This window comes from Centruroides vittatus, unplaced genomic scaffold (assembly GCF_030686945.1).
Source record: "Centruroides vittatus isolate TY-2023 unplaced genomic scaffold, ASM3068694v2 contig_926, whole genome shotgun sequence".
In the NCBI taxonomy this organism is placed as follows: Eukaryota; Metazoa; Arthropoda; class Arachnida; order Scorpiones; family Buthidae; genus Centruroides; species Centruroides vittatus.
In genome coordinates, this window is record NW_027122612.1 from 2,408,902 (window position 1) to 2,429,946 (window position 21,045).

Below are 21,045 nucleotides of genomic sequence, written 5' to 3' on the forward strand. Positions count from 1 at the left end.
TAATCGTTTGCAATGAAGCTTTATTATAGAAATATAAAATTATTAATTTTATATTAAAATGTAACATTCTGATCTAATCTTAATTGTCATGATTTCCTTACATATAGATTTATGAAAAAAACAGTTTCCAAAATTTTACTCGTTGAAGCATGCAATAGACGTTTATCGAATTGGCAGAACATTGTGCATGTTTATATTAAATAGTTACTGCCAAACTCATATATCCCAGCCTATTCATATACTATATGTTTGTGAAATTTACGAATTTGCTTGCCAAATTCTTGACTATAACTTACAATTTTATTGTTGGATGAAATTTAGCAATGATTGGAACACAGTATTTTATGAAAATAAAAACGCTTTGGACTGTGATGAAATTGTCATTCGTACACTCGTTTCTCGCCCTGTATATCAAAATTTGGACGAGGCGACTTTATTTAAGATTGTTTACGAATGGGCAAGACGTAGAGTTAACTCGAATTCATCTCTACGGCAAATCATGGCTCCGTTCTTATCCAACATCAGATTTCTCACAATGGATGATGAATTTTTAAAGGGCTATGTATATCCAAAACAATTTTTAACAAAAGAAGAAGTAAATGCCATTCAACACTACAAAGTAACATCTGACAAATCGATAATTTCAGATAGCATTTGTAGAAGACATGTCTCGAGAAACGATGAAAAACCTACTTTTTGGTTCATATATTGTAATCGAATTTCTTTCATCCTCAATCAAGAAATGAATATGGAAAAGAAGTTCCAGTTTATTTCGGAGATATTTGTTCTAAAAGATTGTTTTCTCACTGGAATTGAACTTCCAATTTCTCATAGTAGGAAAGTAGGAATAAGAATAGAAGTAAAGTATTTTATTGACTGTGATCGTTTGAAAATCAAAAATCAAAATGAAGCCATTTGTCATGAAAACGGATATGCTAAACTGAATGGAATCATTTATATTCCGAAATCGTCTACATTTCGTCTGATAGCTAAAATTAATGAAGAGGACATCGCACAAAGTGATATACGAATTAGTAATTTGGCAAGTCGTTATATACCAGATGAAAGAATTGTAATAAGTTTTACAGAAACTACTCCATTGAGTAAAGATATAGAATATCTGTATTGTAATGTAAATCTTTATTTTTGAAGAAGTTTAAAAGCAGTCACAATAGGATATTTTTTCAAAATTTCTATAATTGCTTTTTTAAATTTTCATTATAAGCAAAATTTGTGAAAACAAATATGACAATATATTTCCTTATAAAGAATTAGAATCGTTTGCTGTAATCCTGTTCATTCTATTGCACTGTCATATATAGTATAAAAGCAAAAAAATTAACTAGTAAATAAAAGAAAACGTGTAAATTTAAACGTAACTTTGAAACAAAGCTTAATCTTTTATTTTCCTCTTGATGCGGGTTCGATAATACGGTACCTATGGAAACAGATTAATGCCAAGATTAACAAAAATGCCAAATTAATGAACTTTTGTTTACGCAAAATTCGATCTGATCAAATGTTGCTGACATTGATGTAAATTTTCTATCAGAGCGCACATCCTAAGCTTCTAATTACTTCATGCATCCTCTTTATTCAGACTGACAATCATTCGGTGTAACGACTGTTATTTTTCGCAATTGTGGTGGTTGTAAGCACGTATTAAGAGAGTAGAGTACCAACAAAAGCACAAAAAAGATGATATAACAAAATAAGTAATTTTTTTCTGCTCTCTGCTGCTGACGACCTGACGTGTTGCGCGATACAAGAGCGAAGATTGATACTGGCGTGCTCGATACAGATTAATATAAGCGATGCTTGGTTTTGATATTGTAAATGTTGGTATATGTTGTAGGGTATTATTTTGTTTTCTGTAGGATCCTGTTTACACTCCCTCTTTAAGTGGTATTTCGTAATTTCGCGGACTGTTAAGACTTAAGAAAACAGTACATTACCGAATTTTTTGTTAGAAATTTCCAAGTGTATATAGTTATAATAAAGATTATAACCTGATTATTTAAGGCTATTGCTTGGTTATGTTAGAAATTTCAATTTCACATTTTATTTATTTATTTATGTTTCAACAATCGACACGACTTCTAACGTATTTTATTCGATTTTTACCATTCAACGTTCGGAAATTGAGAGAATTCTATCGATTAGTTAGTGAAACCTCAACTGTTATTATTTCAAAATTGAATTTAATTATTTCGTTTTTTTAAATTCTGTGTTGTGATTAATTAGAAAATATTCAGTTTACTGCCATTGATTTCAAACAGTATAAACATATGGTATTTATCGCGAAGAAATTATTCTATCTCATCCATATTCGCTATTCACATTGTAAGCACAGTGTCATAGTTTCTTAAAGTTTTATGCAAAATATTTAAAACTCGTTATGTAGGTTATAATATGAGCGCAGATTTCTGTAATTAATTTGCCTATTAAGAAGGGGTGAATTCTCTGGCCTTGCATGCTTAAGAGAGCATGCAAGCCGAGTGAAATTGTAAGGATAATAGACCATGTCCTGAGATTCCAAATTTAACTTCGAGTCATAAAGACAAGAATGGAAAGTATGTACGACAATTTAAAATATCTCAATTTTTTGGTTTGCTGGATCTAAAAAATTAAATAAACTATTCTGCTGCCCCTGTTTGTTATTTTCAACAGACAATGGAGTGAGGAGTAAAAATGGGTTTGGGAATTTGAATTGTCGTTCTGTGGCTGTCAGTAGACACGAGAAACCTGTAAGGCATTTTAAATCTTATATAAGTCTGAATAATTTTGAGAGGACAAGAATCGATCACCAGCTTAATGAGCATCAAAGAATTGTGATCAGATGCATAATGAAAAAGTCAAGAAAAACCGCGATATTCTTAAACGGTTGATTGATGATGTATGTGTCTTGGGTATGCAGGGCTTGCCTTTTCGTGGTAATGATGAGTCAGATACTTCTCACGACAAAGCAAAGTACATAGAATTTCTGGAGTTAATTCATCTATATGACCCACTATTAGAGAACCATTTAAAAGAATCAACAGTTTTCCAGTGCATCTTTTCTGCAATCAAAAATGACTTGATTGTGTCCATTTCTTCAGTAGTTACAGGCAGAATAAAGCAGGAATTCGAGCGGACTGAGTTTGTAGCGCTGATTTTAGATGAAAACCTATGACGTAATAAATCACAGCTCTCAACTGTTCTTCGTTTTGTTGATCAAAATGACTAACTCTTACGTAATATAACTTTTGTAAATATAAACTTTATATTTACAAATGTTATATTACGCAAGAGTTTATGACATTCAGTGCACACTTTAACATATTTTATAAATCCTTTAAATTGTGTACAGTAGAAAAATAAAGAATATTTAAAATGTGTTAGAGTGGTCAGTTGGTGAGCAATCATGTCATGCATTGGTCCTTTTCTCTCTTTATTTTTCTTGTCATGAAGATGAGCACGGAGTCGCGACGCCGGGCTCATCTGCTAGTCTAAGAGTACGTCCTACATGGCAGCGTCCAGCGGCCGCGGGCGTAAAGAAGAAAATGGATGATTTTGGAAATGAGTGAAAACAGAATGAAAAATAATTTGTGTATTCCGTGAAGATTCTTTATATTTGTTGCAAACTAATTAGCGATAACATTTACCTTTCAAATTTAACGATTTTTCATAATTATATATTTTTTTATTTGACGAAATTGTCTCGCCGCCGTTTTCTAAACCAGGGCTTCTTAAACTGTGGGTCGCGACCCCCAGGGGGGTCGCGAGACTACTGAAAGGGGGTCGCAAAGATCTGATACTTTTCAATCATTATAAATAAAATTTTAAAATTAGTATACACACTACGTACAAATATAAATACAAATAAAAATCATACAAAATACTATTGTAGTTTTATTATAACTATTTTTTGAAAAAAGTGGCAATGCAAAACTGTTATGTAGGGCCTATAAATGAAAATATGGAAGTAGCATTTAAAATAATAAATACAACGCGCTCCTCGATTTTCAACTGAACGTTCGACATTGATGTCTGGCCGCCGGCGTCAGTGTTTGCAAGATAACTTAGTGATTATAAGTACCCAGACGCCGCGTCGCCTTACAGCTTACACATACAATACGGAAGCATAATCAAGCTAGGCTAGGCGAATCGGCATATTATTTTTATAAAAGAATAATAAAAAAAATTAAATGAAAGCTTCTTTTTCGGCGTCTTTGTGATACGGTGCCTTTGTGCGCTGCACACTTTGAACGCGCCATGCGTCGGGGTTGATCTGATCGTAATTTGTTGTCATTGCACTGGTAAAGATTCGAGTGTAGTTATTTTTCTGTTTGTACTGTACTTCAGTTTGGACTCAGCTTTGTCTTCGTAGTGACATGTGTGTATTTACTGTGTAATTTTCAGTTGGTGTTTTTAATTATTACGTTAAAGTTCAACTACATTTTGTTTAATTATTTATTATTATTTAACCATCATGGATAAATGGCTAATTAAAATTCCAACTAATAAGTCTGCCACGCCGTCACAACCAAGTTGCAGTGCTTCAAATCCGACTTCTAGCAAAACAAAAAAAAGAAAATATGACGAATCATATTTGCAGTATGGCTTCACATGCTCTTCTCACAACAATGAAGAACAACCAGTGTGCTTAATTTGCAAAGAAGTTTTGGCTGCAGAAAGCATGAAACCGTCAAAACTGCAACGACATTTGAATACTAAACATGCAACGTTATCAAAAAAGCCAATAGAATATTTTGAGCGTCTTTTGCAAACATCAAATAAAGAAAAGAACACTTTGGAGAATTATGTTACTTTGAATGATAAATATCTATTGGCATCGTATGAAGTTTCGTATTTGATAGCAAAAACGAAAAAGCCTTTTACTATTGGAGAGCAACTTTTACTACCTGCAGCTATAAGAATGTCTGAAATTGTTCATGGAAAACAGTATGCTGCTGAAATTAGTAAAATTCCATTATCAAATGACACTGTGTCCAAAAGAATTTCAGACATTAGCAATGATCAATTTCAACAGCTTCTTATGAGGCTTAAAGACAGCTCAAAGTTTGCAATACAACTGGACGAGTCGACAGACATTTCAAATATGGCACAGTTGTTACTTTTTGTAAGATATATTTATGAGGGAAGCATTCATGAAGATATACTGTTTTGTCGTCCTCTGGAAGGTCATACTCGTGGAAAAGATATATATAAAAAAGTAAATGAGTTTTTTGAAAAAGAAGGATTAAATTGGAAAAATTGTGTTGGTGTGTGCACGGACGGTGCTGCAGCAATGACCGGACAAGATCTTGGTTTTACAGCATTTGTTAAAGCTGGAAATGATCATATTACATTTACACATTGTATGATTCACCGAGAGGCACTTGTTGTTAAAAAAAATTGCACCAGAATTAAACACTGTGTTTTTTGATGCAGTCAAAATCATTAACTTTATTAAAAGTCGAGCACTTAATAGTCGATTGTTTAAAAATTTGTGCATTGATATGGATTCGGATTATACAAGTTTATTGCTACATGCTGAAGTTAGGTGGCTATCAAGAGGTCGAAGTTTGAAACGATTATTAACTTTAAAAGATGAAGTTCTTATATTTCTAACAGAGCAAAATTCTAATTTGGCCGATTATTTTCACGATAATTTATGGCTTCTCAAGCTATGCTATTTGGCAGATATTTTTGATAAAATCAATGATATGAATTTATCAATGCAGGGAGTCTGCGTTAATATGTTTATGTTAAAAAATAAACTTGAGGCCTTTGTTAAAAAAATTCTTATATGGAAGAACAGAGTGGAAAGTGGATCGCTCGAAATGTTTCCATTTACTGACGAGTATATAATTAGTAACAATATTTCAAAAAAAGATACTCCTATAACAAAAATTATAGTTAATCATTTGAAGGATATGGAAGTTTACATGCATAGGTATTTTCCCAATGATATCGATACACAACAATGGATTTGCAATCCATTTTCAATTGAAATGGAAGAAATTAATTTTTTAAATTTAAAAACACAAGAAGAATTTGCCGAATTAACAAGTGATACTACCTTGCGACTCAGATTTTCTCAAGTGCCTGTGCATGAATTTTGGATAGAAATCAAATCAGAATATCCCCTACTATCGGAAATGGCAATGAACAAATTACTGCCATTTTGTACAACATATTTATGTGAATCAGCCTTTTCCACATTAACTTACATAAAATCAAAATACCGTTCAACTTTAATAAACGTTGAAAATTTATTACGATCTGCACTAACTCAAATTGAGCCTAGATTTAATTATTTGTGTAAAAATAAACAATCACATCCGTCACATTAATATTGTTTGATGTTAATAATATGTTTTTATTAAAAAAATTGTTACAAAAGTTTATTTTTTCTATTGAATAAATATATATATAGTTTTATGTCATTCTATTTATTGTGTTTTATTACGACCGATATCCCGTCAACGTTTCCAATTATATATATGTGAAATGAATGGGTACGTATTCTTTAATCCTTATTTTATTTACATTGTAAAATAGTGCGATATTACATCTACATCTACGGTTAATATATATTTCATTATATGGAGGAGGGGGTCGTTTAAAATTTCCTAAGCTTGAAGGGGGTCGCTATATAAAAAAGTTTAAGAAGCCCTGCTCTAGAGACATATGCACGCTTTCATCTGGACAGACGTTACTCGCAAGTTCGGAGCGCGTACAAATATTCTTTTATTAGATGCTGCCTCGTAGACGTACAGTACCTTAAGATTAAACCATATTAATTTAAAAACGATTAGTATAAGGATGCTTGACTGCAGTTTTTCTATCTGTAAGGCTTACAATACCTGTAAGCCTACAGTAAGTTTTAGGAAATCTTAAATAACACGAAAATTTGCAATCCCAGTTACAAGCATCGATTACCGTTTTATCTGTATTTATCACGTTTTTACACGAACAGCGAGTTGTATTGTTGAATGGCGCGGCGTTAGCGGCTGTTCAAGTTCACATGTCAGAAGGTCAGCCTTATAGTCCATAGCAGGGAAAAATGAATCTTTTGTTATAGCAGCTTCTTTGTGTTTTCGATAGTACTTTACTTGCTTAATGTTTTACAAAGATTTTTTGTGAAAAATGACCTAATTCATCTTCATCACATCTTATTTGTTCGATGTATTTTGGTTCTATCGAATAAATCAGATGTGATTAATATGGAATTAACCATAAACGAAATGTATACACGTATTTTTAATCATTATCAATTTATATTCAATAAAATGTTATGTATACATAATAATGCTTAAAATGTTTCAATTTTACTAAAATAAAAGCTTATGTAAAACTAATCTTTATGCATTTTATGTATTATTAGTTTATATTCATTTATTTTAACTAATTTTTATTAAACAAGAATATTTATATGAAAATTAGCTCTATAAAATATAGTTGCTTATGCATTACTGATTTTATAACATTTATTTTACACGGATACAATGATTTTCTGTATAGGAAATAAACAACCACGATCCCAGATGATTACAGCACACTTATCGACAAACTTGTTTATTACCTCTACATTTAAGAGCGAGAACAATAGACATTTACAGACCAGATAATCTACTGACTCTGACATTACTAACTTTTAATTTATGGTATAAAAACAAAACACAGTGATAGTCTTTCCATTTCATTTACAACAATATCAGCAACCACAGCTGTACTTATGTGAAAGATAGAAAGGGAAGCTGCGAAAGGAAAAACACGAATTGTATAATCAGTTCTGATTAAAGAAAACGCGGCTAAAGGCACGAAACAACGTGGAAAATTTGAATACTCAATCAATCAATCTTTATTTGATATAACGGGTGTTATTACAAATGGGGTTAAAGAACATTGTTATTTTAAGTTTGATACATGAACAAAGAAATTATATAATTTATATAAAGTTAGCATAGCAAACTGAATAAAATTTGGTAACAACTCGAACATTCAAAAGAATATGGCAAGAATCAAGGTGTTTTCTCATATCCATCGCTGTTGTTCCACAGAAAGAATATTCTGAGTCACATAAAACATTAATTATTTTACCATTTAGGTTTATAGAAAACCTATTTAGTCTAAACTGTGCAGCAAATGACTTTATTTTATAACACAAATCAGACAATAAATAAGGCGCTGGACACCATATTCCATTATGAAAAATTTTACTATTCCAACTTCTTTCACTCAAATAATGAACATCTTTTCGCAAATATAAGTCTCGTAGTCGTTGATCACAGTCCAAAAAGAACAAACAAGAAATATTCTACATATTCTGTGTTTTAAAAAATGGCACAAAAAGGCCTGGCTTTATACAAGCGCTCTCGATAGCAATGCATAGAAATTAATTTCATTTTAAATTAAATTAAATTATAAACTCATAAATACGTAGTAATTGTGTATAATTCAATTTTTATAAAATAAGTTCTCATACGTGTTTATATAACGTTGTAAAATCCACTCTCGATTTATTTAAAGGCAATTTTCAATATTACAGATATCAATATGAAATGTATTGAAAAATATTTCCATTGTGTGACCAGTTCAAATCGCACTTTAGAAAGAGTGAGTGAATTGTCAATTTTTTTTTCTTTCTCGTTTCTTATTTAAATAACAATTAAAAATTCTACAGTTAATATTTTCATTAGTTTAAATATTATTTATCAAAACTATTTTTATATAAAAATGTCTAAAAATTATTATAATATTAAGAGAAAAACATAAATACAGTCAAACCTGTTTTTATGCGGTGGATAGGGACCGCATTAAAAAAAACGCATAAAAAAATCGCACGAAACTTCACGAGTGGCTATAAAAAATAGTTTTCGCAACACAATTAAAAAAATTCTCACATAGAAAATAACTCAAAACCGTACGAAATAGAATTTATTGACAACAGATGTCAGCACTTGACTGCATCCTCTCGTCTATCGTCTGTTTTACATATTTTTGTCCAGGTGGTGTTTTTTTTGACTTAAAAAATAAATTATTTCATTTTTCGCATATTCATGCAATAATATTACTATAATAAGTTCATTTATGCTGTAATAAGTTTATTTAGCTGTAATAAGTCAACGTGAGACATGACGAATCGCACGAGACTAGTCGCCAACTATACCGCACAAATTAAAAATTCGCATAAAAAAAATCGCACGAAAAAAGACCGCATAAAAACGGGTTTGACTGTATATAATAATTAATTTAGACCACTTCGTTATTATTTAAATTTTCAAATTAAAATAATTATTTTTAATTATTAAATTATTAGTTTTTACTGTCTTTACATTTACCACGTGTTTACTATTACACATTTTATAATACTCTTCATCTTATAAATAATAAATATTGCTTAATATAGATTTCATATGTGTATTTTATCACTAATTCATTAATAAGTTAATAAAAAAGAATATTATTATTATTATTAAGCGTTAAATGTGTTAATTTATTACGCATATTTTAAAGAAAAGTAAATATTAATCTTTAATTTAAAAATATTAAACAGAGGCATAACATAATGCATAATATATTAATTCTCAATTTAAGTAATTTAAATGAATTTTTTAAATAAAATATTTGCTTTATTTATTAATGTTAATCTAAAATTAACAAATTTTAGTTTCTAGAAGCCGAGATGAAATGTTGCGCAAAAACATTAAATGATAGCAACGATATCTGGTTTGTGGTGAGTTTTTGTCAATTAATTTAACCTTTATAACATTGTCAAGTTAAATGGTTTCTAAATATAATTGTATGTAGTTAATGTTTAATGTATAATTAGACCTACGTTACTGTAGTTCAGTGCTGTAATTATAAAATGTATATGTCTTATACTACGAGTTGAAAAATACTTAATTTCAAAACAACACTAAACATTCTTCTTAAAGTATTTTATATAAGCACACGATGGCCCAAAAGTCAATTAACCGAAGTATATTTTAGGATCCATTAAAACAATCTTTGGGTTAATGTTAATAAGATATTTTATATACCGCAGCGGTCACCAATCTTTCCGATCTCACGGACACAACTCACAGTTTCGAATCCCGCGAATCACTATCCTAATTATTTTTTAACGATATAAACATCTATAGAATAATGATCATAAAAGTTTCATTTTACATTATTAATATGAAATTCACTTGTTTAGTTATAACAGATAATTATAAAGTTTGTTGCTGCTTGTTTTAAATAAGTTTATGTATTCTTGGCTCTTTTCCAGGAAGGACGACAGTCGCACTCACAAAATTATTTATTGTTGATTTATTTATTGATAAATCATTTCGTGTTTGATTTTTTTTTTTCGAATCTAAAACTAATGAGCGAGAAAAAGTAATCGAGTATTTTGCATTTCTTTCGTAATACTTCTTGTAACCTTGAGTTCAGCAATGCCCAAATTTCTCCATGGAACACCAAAAATTTTCTCGGGGACCATCCACGGTACCACCAGTTGGCGGTCGCTGATATAGTGCATAAAGGAGAAACCCTTATATACAGTACATATCTAATTGACTGTCAACATTAAATAATTAAAATTATGTTAGATCGTTCTTTAATATTATTAAATTCGTAATAAAATTTATTATTTTTTATTAAACATTTATAATTTAAATTTTATAAATTATAAAAAAAATAGTTGTAATTAATTTAGTGTAAACCGAAAATTTAAATACTTTATAGTCTTGATGTTTCAGCGCATTCTTAAATATTTGAATTAACATTTATGATAAATAATTCTCTAAAATTAAATATTAAATATATTTAATGTAATGTTTTATAATAAAATTATAATAATAAATTGAAGAATAAATATTTCTTAATCATAATTTAAATTTTTTTAGACATTCCACTTTTGCTTGAGTAGGCAGACTATCAGAGTAAGTTTTATATAAATTTAGACGTTATAAATAATATTTTATTTTATAATTTAAATATTAAATATAATTTTGAGCAAAATAAATGCGAAATATTAATACCAACATAATAAATAATAATAAAAAATTTATAAATAATGATAATACCACAGGTGTTGTGCCATTATACCCTAACATAAAAGTCTACAATCATTGCACCACACAAAGCACCAGTATTGAATATTTTGTACGTCACATAGTCAAGAACGTTTTAACACAGACACGTACTGTACAGTACACTAACAACACGACAAAACAGTTTAAATGTTTGCCTCAACGTAATTCAGTAAACTGATTTTGTAACTCAATCGATTATTAAGCCTTTATTAAATATATTCCAAACAATTCATATCAATTTCCAGCAAACTTCCCAAATTTTTGGCCTTTCTTCAGTGAATATAATTATCACAAACCAATCGCATACATTACAAAACCTAAACTGTTCCAGACCTCTCTATTTATTACAAATGGCGGCACCAATTTGTAAATTTATTGGGTAGTTTTAACTGATGTTACTAGTAAAATAAATGAAATCTTCAAAGTTATTCATCAGCTTCACCTCTAAGTAGAAAATCAGTACTCCCAAAGAAATAAATATAAAATAAAACAGTGGGTTTTAGTATTTATGCCTTGACTTCAGTCTGGCATAACACTTGACACTAGTATCAACTATTCTATCTATATAATCACTTTTATAAGATACATACATACATACATATATAGTGTCTTGTCCCTGTACAGTTTTCTATTAACAAAAGAGTCGTGCCGATTATCTACCTAACACCTTTCAGGGGAAAATTTCTGAATTGAAATAACGTGACTTCCGCTGGAAACCAGAAGTTCGTATACAGATAATCGGGGCTTTGTGCCCGGAAGCTTTCCATATCTATCTCGTCTTTTATCTATCTAACTCCGTTCTCGAGATTAAGGATAGACAGACAGACAAACAGACGACAGTGGGAATTTATAGGTCTTTAATTTTTTCAAATTGCAGCCCAATAAGAATCACAGACTAGGTTATCTATCATCTTAAAATCGCTTTAATTTTCGTTTACTAATTCCTTCTTGACTAATTCTTTATATTCAGAATATCCTGATATACCATTTGTTAACTTTCTTTTTTTAATTTATAGGAAGTTCGGCATTGCATTTATAAAACTGGATTTAGATGCAGAAATCAAATTTTAGATTATTTCAGAAAAGTAAGAATGACATTTTTTTTTCAACGTTTATCCTTTAAAGTTAATATTAATTTTCTAAGAATTTTTTTTCTTGTAGATATTCCCTGATTCTTTACAATTTGAGAAAGATATGATGGATAGAATAGATGTAAGATTTTAAAATTAAATTATTTATGAGAAATTTAAATAATCAAGTGAACAGAACAATTTATAAAATTTTTATTTTTGTAGCCCCGACCAAAAACTGCTGAGGAATGTTATGATTCTTTTCTACAGTCGTATGGTGTAAGTTATACATTTTATTTCCTTTAATCTTTAATAATTGCTCGTTGAAATTCTTTAAGGCAAATTAATTGATGAAAATAATTATATTTCAGAAAGCTTTCAAAGAACAATGCAAAGTTAACACCGATAAATATTTGGACCCGATGTGTAAGGCAAGAAGGGTATACTAAGAAGAGAAATCAGTATTATGATTTACATATCATGAATTTATATTCTGTAAATTAATATTTCACTTAATTTTCGGATATAAAATAATAATAATTCTTAATCTGTAATTAAATTTAACGGGATGAAATTTTTGTATTTCATTTGGTTTTCGTTTAATAAAAATGTTCTAAATGAGTGTTTTCTGTGTTGATTTAATTTTAGTTTAACAAAAATCACATTTATAAATTAAGATTTCAAATGCTTTGTGTAAAAATTTTCTATTATTTAATTTATAATTTGGTAAGAATTAACAAAATGTAAAAGAAAAATTTAAGAAAATATTTTCTTCAAATAATTCAAAAGATTAATTGATGCAAACAAATACAAAGTTGCATACCACCAATTTGGATATCAAAATTAATTAATTATATTTATTATTAAGTAATTTAAATATAATAATAATAATAATAATAAATTGTATAAATCAGAATAACTATTCAATAATTTAAAAAATCGCAGACGAGTTGCTTAACGTTCCTGGTGAAAAACGCAGAGACATATTAACACAAAATTAAAATTGTAATCAATTGAGATTTTTGTTAAAAATTGTAAAACTAAACTTGGGATCTCGAGTTTTTGGATTTCTATCCTTATGTGACATTCACAGAGTTCGACTATAAACAGTCTTTCAGCTTAGTTAAACAATATACTTAATCATGTAATATTCTATGGTGACGATATTAAATTGATTAACCGTAACCCTCATATCCTTCAGTCTGATTTACTCAGTTTGTCTTCCCTTTTTGTCGATCTTAATGTAATTAATGCTAAAAAATGATGCCCTCAGTACCTTCCTTCAAAGTACTGAAGATCGCACTGAAAAAGTTTCAAATGCGTGCGAAAAAAAATTTTTCATAGGAAGCCACAGCAAAATTCATGGGGTACATACCTGCATCAACCCTACGTCAGGCGCACGGGTTACATTCAAAGGACATGTTGATAAAATTAAATCCCTAGCTATTCGTCGCCAAGTTCTTTGGTGTTTTTGCAAAACTACTGTATTTCCTCAAAAACGGTCTTACGATCCATTTTCTTTTCGCCAATATTTAGTTTCTACTCGATTATTGTCTGTCAGTATGTATTATGGCTGCCTCATTCCATTTAGAAAAAAACTATTGACTAAAAGAATCTGGTAAAATTTTTCTTATTGTAAATAAACTTTCTGACCTTCCTTTCATGATGTAGCTAGGTCCAGATTGAGAATTACTAGTTTTACCAAACGTCCCAAATACTTTGATCGTTTACTTTTATATGAATATTTCCATGGGGTTTCATTCGTTCTGATTGGCTGTATCTAAGAGCATTACTCGTACCCGAGCTTGTTCTTTTACCCATCTTTTAGGCTTGTCATTTCTTTCAGATCTTTTTTCTATTAGTCTATTCAGAATGTGAACTTCGGGGGGGGGGAGTTCTGTATGTATGGATGTTAGTGTGTGCAGCACTTGTTCACCCTCTTTGAAGTTTAAAAACACGTGATTTTTGTCGAAAATTCCTGAAATTTTTCAGGGAGGTTTGTATATTAGGGTGATTGATGCTGTTAAATTTTGGTGATTAATTTAAGGTCGATGAGGTAGAGAGATACAGGGATCGTATATTATATCTGTAGTAGGGTCGGACTTAATGACGATTTTACTTGTTCTTAGCATTTACAATTTTTTATAAAACATCCCTGCCCTCAAAATTAACTTTTTTGCAATTTTATAATAGTTTAAAAATATAAATAAATAAAATAACATATGGTGCCACCAAATGTTGCCGAGAAAGTTAAGCAAATCGTCGCTGGTTTTTTTCTTTGTTATTTTGTATATTAAATCCTTTGTTACGGGTGTTATTTTTGGGGAAGAATATTAATTGTCTTGTGACGTTTCCTTTTGTAAATATATAATTTATAAAGATAGAAATTTATAAATAAAAATTGGTAAAATACGATTTTGATCAATCAGGATTGATTGATATGCACTCACGACTTGAGCTAATTTGTCCACACTTACTAATTAAATGTTATTTTCAAGAACGTAACTGAAAAAAAAGGAAAAATCTATAAGCTGCATGCAGCTTACAAACAAAGGAATTTCCGGTGTATTAAATTACTTACGTGTTAGCACGTAATAGTATTTTACATTTTTTTCTAATAACATTCCATTTAAAAAAGCTTTCGTCATATAGGAAAAAGATTGAGCAATGCCGTAGTAAATGAAAGAACATTTCCTAGAATAAAATAAACAGACAATCACATATAAAATCGCGCTGTATAAGTAACGTGTTGAACTAAGGTTACCTGTATAAACATTTTAAAATAAATTTATAATGTATTTCCTTCTCAACAATAATGTAAAAAATGTGTTTAATAAAATAAACTTTAAGCTAAAATTTCCGACTATAAATCAAATTTACACATTAATTCATTGATATTAAATTATGCAAGTTTACATTGATACATTTTTTCGATTTAATATTCAAATAATAAATAAGAAAAATAGAAAAACTGGTTTTTCAGTCGTGTCTCCGAACGTAGATTGACAAAACAACCTGTAATTAATTATCTTAAAAGACAGTGGATAACGTTTTAGGAAAGATAGCAGCACGTATGAAGGGTATTGCTTCACTTCAATACAACAAACTCGATCATGAATCATCATTGCTATCCGTTATGAAATAGCACTGATATATTAATTCGAAAGTGGTGTAAAAGTTTAGTTTCCTAGTTCATACGTAACTATGAATACACGAATTTTTTTTATTATTCTCGTAGCTTTATGCTGCATTTTTCTGACGTTGGGACGAGAAACTGGCTATGATTTTAAAAGTGAACAGAAGAACAATATAGGGGTAAACAATTTTGGTAAGTTATTGCTTACTATAAATATATAAACTGTATATATTTTATAATATGTGTTGTGATAACCGGTTTTGTTGATATTTTTAATACAAGAACTACAAATAAAAATTAAACATTTTTGTTTAAAATTAGAATTACTTTTCGTTTAATTAAATAAATAAGTAATAAACGGGTTGAAATTTTAAATTAAAATTTTTATTTTTATAAAAGGAAAAAATAATAAAAATAAAGATGAATTCTATCACTTATAATTTATATATTAACGAGTTGTATTTAATGGAAGGAAAATTTAATTACACTAAAAGATAATATAAGAAACTAAACTAATATTACTTTAAATTTTTATATAGTTTTTGTTCAAAATTACAGATAACCAAAGGACAGGTTTTGAAAATATTCTTGATTGTATGAACGGTTTAAATCGTACATATGAAAGAGTAAGTGAACTTTTGGCAATTATTTTTGTTTCTTCCTTTTAATAACAATTATAAATTCTACAAATTCATTAATAAATTAATAAAAGAAAAAATAATTTATTATTTTTAAGCGTTAGTTGTGTTAAATTAACATATTGTGTATATTTATTTTTAATTTAAAAATATTAAACTGATATAATATAAGAAATAGAATAGCATACTATATTAATTTACAAGTAAAATAGATTTTTTTTTATGTGTTTATTTATTATTTTTAGCTTGTTAGAGATGCACAAATGAAAAAATGTTGCGCAGAAACATTAAATGATAGCTACAATATTTGGTTTCTGGTAAGTTTTTGTCAATTAATTTAACCTTTATAACGTTTCCAAATTAAATGGTTTTTGAATGTAATTTTCAATAATTAATGTTTAATGTATATTTATTTACGTTACTGTAGTTATGTACTGTAATTATAAAATGTTTAAGTATGTCTTTTTAATACTAGGACATGATAAATACTTAATTTCAGAACGACACTAAACCCTAATAGAGTAATATATATATACGAGAATTTTATATATAAGATATATATATAAACATACGGTGAGTAAAGGTCAAAGTTAATAAACCGAAATATATATTTTACACATCATCCATTTCAAAACGTGTAGGTTTACAAAAAACTCGGAGGGTTAAATTTGACACGATTCCAACTCTTTCTCTCGTTACGTATACATAACATCTAGGAACGTAAAATGGGACATTATTTTATAAATATTCTATTTTTAAATAAGACCTTCAAAAGAGAAAAAAGGAGGCGGCCAGCTCGCGAAAGTGCTGTTAAACACATTCAAACTACTTATAAATTGTTTGGTACGAGACTTGTTATCGATATTCTCTATCGTCGTAAATCTAGGCAGCTTTTTATCGTCTAGATTTAAATGATTCCGTTACTCTAGAATGATCCAACGAAATTATTTAAAATTTGGGACATCGATAGTACTCATCATGGACTGTAAATTTTTTAAATTTCATAGAAATCAGTTCATTGTTCTTGAAGATATTAAGGATCAAAGTTGGCACTTTAACATTATGTGTGGTAAACGTGTGGTAAAACTTTACTATAGTGTTTACTGCGCTGTATGATGATAAAATAATAATAATAAATGTAAGAATAATTTAATCATTTTTAATTTTAATAATAATTTTAATCATAATTTAATTTTTTTAGACATTCCACTATTGCCTAAGTATGCTGATTGCCAAAGTAAGTTTTATATAAACTTACTTTAAACTTAGATGTTATATATAATATTGTATTATAAATTTTATATTTGTTTTATAATTTAAATATTAGATATATAATTTTGAGCTTAATAAATGCAAAATAATAAATACAGCAAAATAAATAAATGAAAAATATGTATAAATAATAATTAATAATAACTAATAATTAATTAAAATTACACTTGGTCGACAGTAGTTATATATAAGTATAACAAATAAAAAATATCTATTAGCGACACAAATGTTCTCCTGTCTGTCGTTTCCACTATCAGCAATCCAAAATTGGTTCACATTTTTATATTTTTTAATATTTATATGTATATATCGTCGGCCAATTATAATTTTAATTTTACTCGATTATTGTAAATTAATGAATAATACTTGGCATGACCGTAACATTTTCTGCAGAGGCGTAGCCTCAAATAAAAGGTCAACTCTGCACGTGAGAACCGTTTTAGAATAATTGCTTGTGATCGAGACGACAGACAAGAGAACTGTGTCGCTATGTATTTTTATATTTATAATGTATTATTATACCACTACCACTATTATTATACCAGTACCACTGGTGTCATAACATTATGTATATATACACTAACATATAAGTCTTCAGTCATTACTTTATAGAGAACATCAGTAGTAAATATTTTGTACAGTACAGTGTACTAACAATACACAGAAACGATAAAACAATGCGTTTGGTAGTTATGCTTTGAATTATGACTCAGGCCAATATAGTACTTGTCACCAGTATCAACTACTGTATTAGAATAATCAGATTGTATTTAAATATAATGTTTAATATTGTACACATCTACTGTACAATAAAAGTTATTTTGCGCGTATTTCAAGAAGTTTTTTAAGTAGGTATCAATTTATTTTAATTTATAATTTATCAACTATTTTTTAATGCCATCAAAATAAAAAATAATTTATTTATTTACTTTATTAATTTATAGGATTATCAGTATTGCCTTAATAAAACTAAACTTCCAAGTGAAGATCAAAATTCAAAAACCGTAAGAATGACATTCTTTCAACTTGTAACTTTTGAAATTCATATTAATATTAATTTTCTATACATTTTCTTTCTTGTAGATAATACTAGACCATTTAAAATTTGAAAAAGATGTGATGGATAGAATATATGTAAGATTTTAAAATTAAATTATTTATATAAAATTTAAATGTTCAAATGAACAGAACAATTTAAAAATCATTGTTTTTTAGCCTCGACCAAAGACTGCTGAGGAATGCGACGAATCTTTTATACAGTCGTACGATGTAAGTATAAATTTGATTTCGCTTAATCTTTAATAATTGCGTATTGAAATTCTTAATTTTCGTTAATGAATTTGCCCTTTTTAATCATATTTCAGAATGCCCACAAAGAACAATGCAAAGTTAACACTAATAAAAATTTGGATTGGGTGTGTAAGGCATGCATGGAAGAAGAAAAATCACTATTATGATTTATATATCATTAATTTATATGCTGTAAATTATTATTTCACTTAATTTTTAAATATAAACAATGACAATTATTTATTTGTAATTAAAATAAATAATTTTTATAAATCTCCAAAACAATAAGTTATCCAGGTGATCATATAAACTTTTCCATTTACGACCCCTGTTAGCCCGAAAACGTTTTAATGCCTACCCGGTTGCATGCATATTTAGTACAGTACGTAAAATAAATATGCAAATAAAACATTAACTGATAATAAATTTTAAAAATTTTAATTTTAAAGAATTCTTTGTTATACTTACAATATTATTTATCACTTATTACTATTTATTATGACAGATCTAAGTGAGTACAGGTATACCTCGCCTTACGTCGGTAATTGGTTCCAGTAGAGGCGACGTAAGTCGAATTTACTTGTGTAGTAACGACGTAAGTCGAAACTACGGTGGAAAACGCCAATAATGAGCACTTAAAGACCGCTAAATAAGACGACGACACAGAAACACAGATGCTTTCATGTTTCGTTCTCTAGGATTTATGATGATTATATTAACATTTACTGTAAATGTACATACTTTAATATGATTTTATGTGCTTTTAACGCTTTTCTAGTGATATTACGACTTCAATATTTGTAGCGGACGGATGTAAAGTCGAATAAAATGACTTAAACTTAATTTTTATTTTTCCATATACAGTAGTGAACCGAAAATCGGAATCAATTGGGGACTGGGGTTGTTCAGATTAGTGATTTGTTCCAATTATGGATTATGTACAAAAAATATATTAACCTGTCCGATGTTCAAATTTTTCTCCGTTGCGTGTCGCTTCGTGTTGAATTTTCGTCGATTTTAAGCCTAACGAAAATTTTTATAATAATAATCGAGGCTATCGTATCGTTAAAAATTATTTCTGCATTTTGTACAAACAAAATAAATATATTGAAGAATGTAAAAACATGAAAATTATACTTTAGAAGTAAATTTAGTATCAAAAACGTTCGATTCAGCACGACACAGTCCGACTGAAAATCGTGCCGATTACCGGCGATTCCGATTACCGGGGTTCCGATTTACGAGTCTCTACTGTACTTTTTGACAAACGACGTATAATCGAGAACGACGTAACTCGAGGTATACCTGTATACCGAGATGGATGTATTGTTTATTTTTTATATAAAGAGTTTAATCTTGGCTGAATATTTGATACTTCAGGTGGCAGGACATCTTCGATGTATTTCATAGTTAATCGATATTTTGATTTTACAATCATAAAAACGAAAAAAACGCTGGACTGTACATGCTACAACTTATCTAACTTTTTATATATAAATTACACTACTCAAGAAAACTGTTAAGATTATGGTTGTTTAAACATTTTTGGAGCACTTTTTAAAAATAAATTTCAAACCAGTAAATTTATTTATACATGAAATTTTACCTCGAATCTTTAAAGTATTTAAACTATTTTTTGCGTTTTATTATGCCAATCGCACACTTAAAACTACTACAAACTTCAAATATAATAAATACAAAATAAAATTTTTCAAATAAACACAATGTTGAAACAATTTAAATGTTATAAAATATATGTTTTTTACATAAGTTAAATTGTCCGTTTTCTTACAGATAAAAAAAGGAACAATATAAATATATTTTATATTAAATAAACATTAAACAATGGATACAATAAACAGCTCTATACAATTTATGACAACTATTACGTGTGTATTGTATGGAGTATTATTCTTCGTCCATTTCTAATTTATAATACCTAGAAAATGGTCTAGGTAATTAAGAAGATACAGGTAACTGTCGGAAGTTTAGGAAATAAACGGAGTCGTGTCATATCTCCAGTAGGGTCGGACTTAATGAAGATTTTATTCGTTATTATTATTATTATTATTATTTATAAAACCCATTCCTATTCACGAAATTAAGCTTTTGGCTATTTTATAATAGTTAAAAATATAAAAGTTTGTTTTAATAAAATATCATAACAGATGGCGCCACCAAATGTCCCCGGGAACGTTAAGCAACTCATTGTTGGATTTTTAAAATATTGTCGGGTTTAATATTATATTTTTTTTTAAAAAAAACTTTATATAATTGTTATAGAATATTGAAAACCTGCCTAGGAGGGACCTACAGGTCCGAAACACACAAAAAGAATGTACTGTACAGGTGAAAATAAAGATACTTTTTGTTTTATTTTTGACTTAGATAAAGCCTTTGCTAATTCGAAATAAAACCAGTGTAAGTCCTATTTATAAACAACGTCTACCTGGAAAATATAAAAAGAAATTTACAGTTTACAGTTTACAGAAATTTAGTGTATTTTTAGAAGTACTCGAATGGGATTTTTAAAATTTATTTCAAATTTAATTCAATTTTAATCATGCTTT

At 28.6% G+C, this 21,045-nt stretch overlaps 2 protein-coding genes across 3 annotated transcripts in view; both read left to right on the forward strand.

The window, feature by feature from the left end:
• Positions 1-12,760, forward strand: part of LOC136984708 (uncharacterized) — a 43,181-nt gene extending 30,421 nt beyond the window's left edge. The window contains exons 3-8 of one of the 2 annotated variants that reach the window (XM_067281806.1): positions 9,659-9,724; positions 10,881-10,916; positions 12,086-12,154; positions 12,231-12,281; positions 12,365-12,418; positions 12,511-12,760. In XM_067281806.1, coding sequence (XP_067137907.1) covers positions 9,659-9,724; positions 10,881-10,916; positions 12,086-12,154; positions 12,231-12,281; positions 12,365-12,418; positions 12,511-12,588 — 354 coding nt within the window. In that variant the 3' untranslated portion in view covers positions 12,589-12,760. The remainder of the gene's footprint in view (positions 1-9,658; positions 9,725-10,880; positions 10,917-12,085; positions 12,155-12,230; positions 12,282-12,364; positions 12,419-12,510) is intronic. The other variant, XM_067281805.1, reaches the window with a different exon arrangement.
• Positions 12,761-15,290: 2,530 nt separating this feature from the next.
• LOC136984709 (uncharacterized) lies at positions 15,291-18,914 on the forward strand. The gene is made up of 8 exons (XM_067281807.1): positions 15,291-15,467; positions 15,834-15,901; positions 16,159-16,230; positions 17,115-17,150; positions 18,130-18,189; positions 18,269-18,319; positions 18,401-18,454; positions 18,550-18,914. The coding sequence occupies exons 1-8, from the start codon at positions 15,344-15,346 to the stop codon at positions 18,640-18,642; spliced, it is 558 nt and encodes a 185-aa protein (XP_067137908.1). The 5' UTR covers positions 15,291-15,343; the 3' UTR covers positions 18,643-18,914.
• The last annotated feature ends 2,131 nt before the right edge of the window (positions 18,915-21,045 follow it).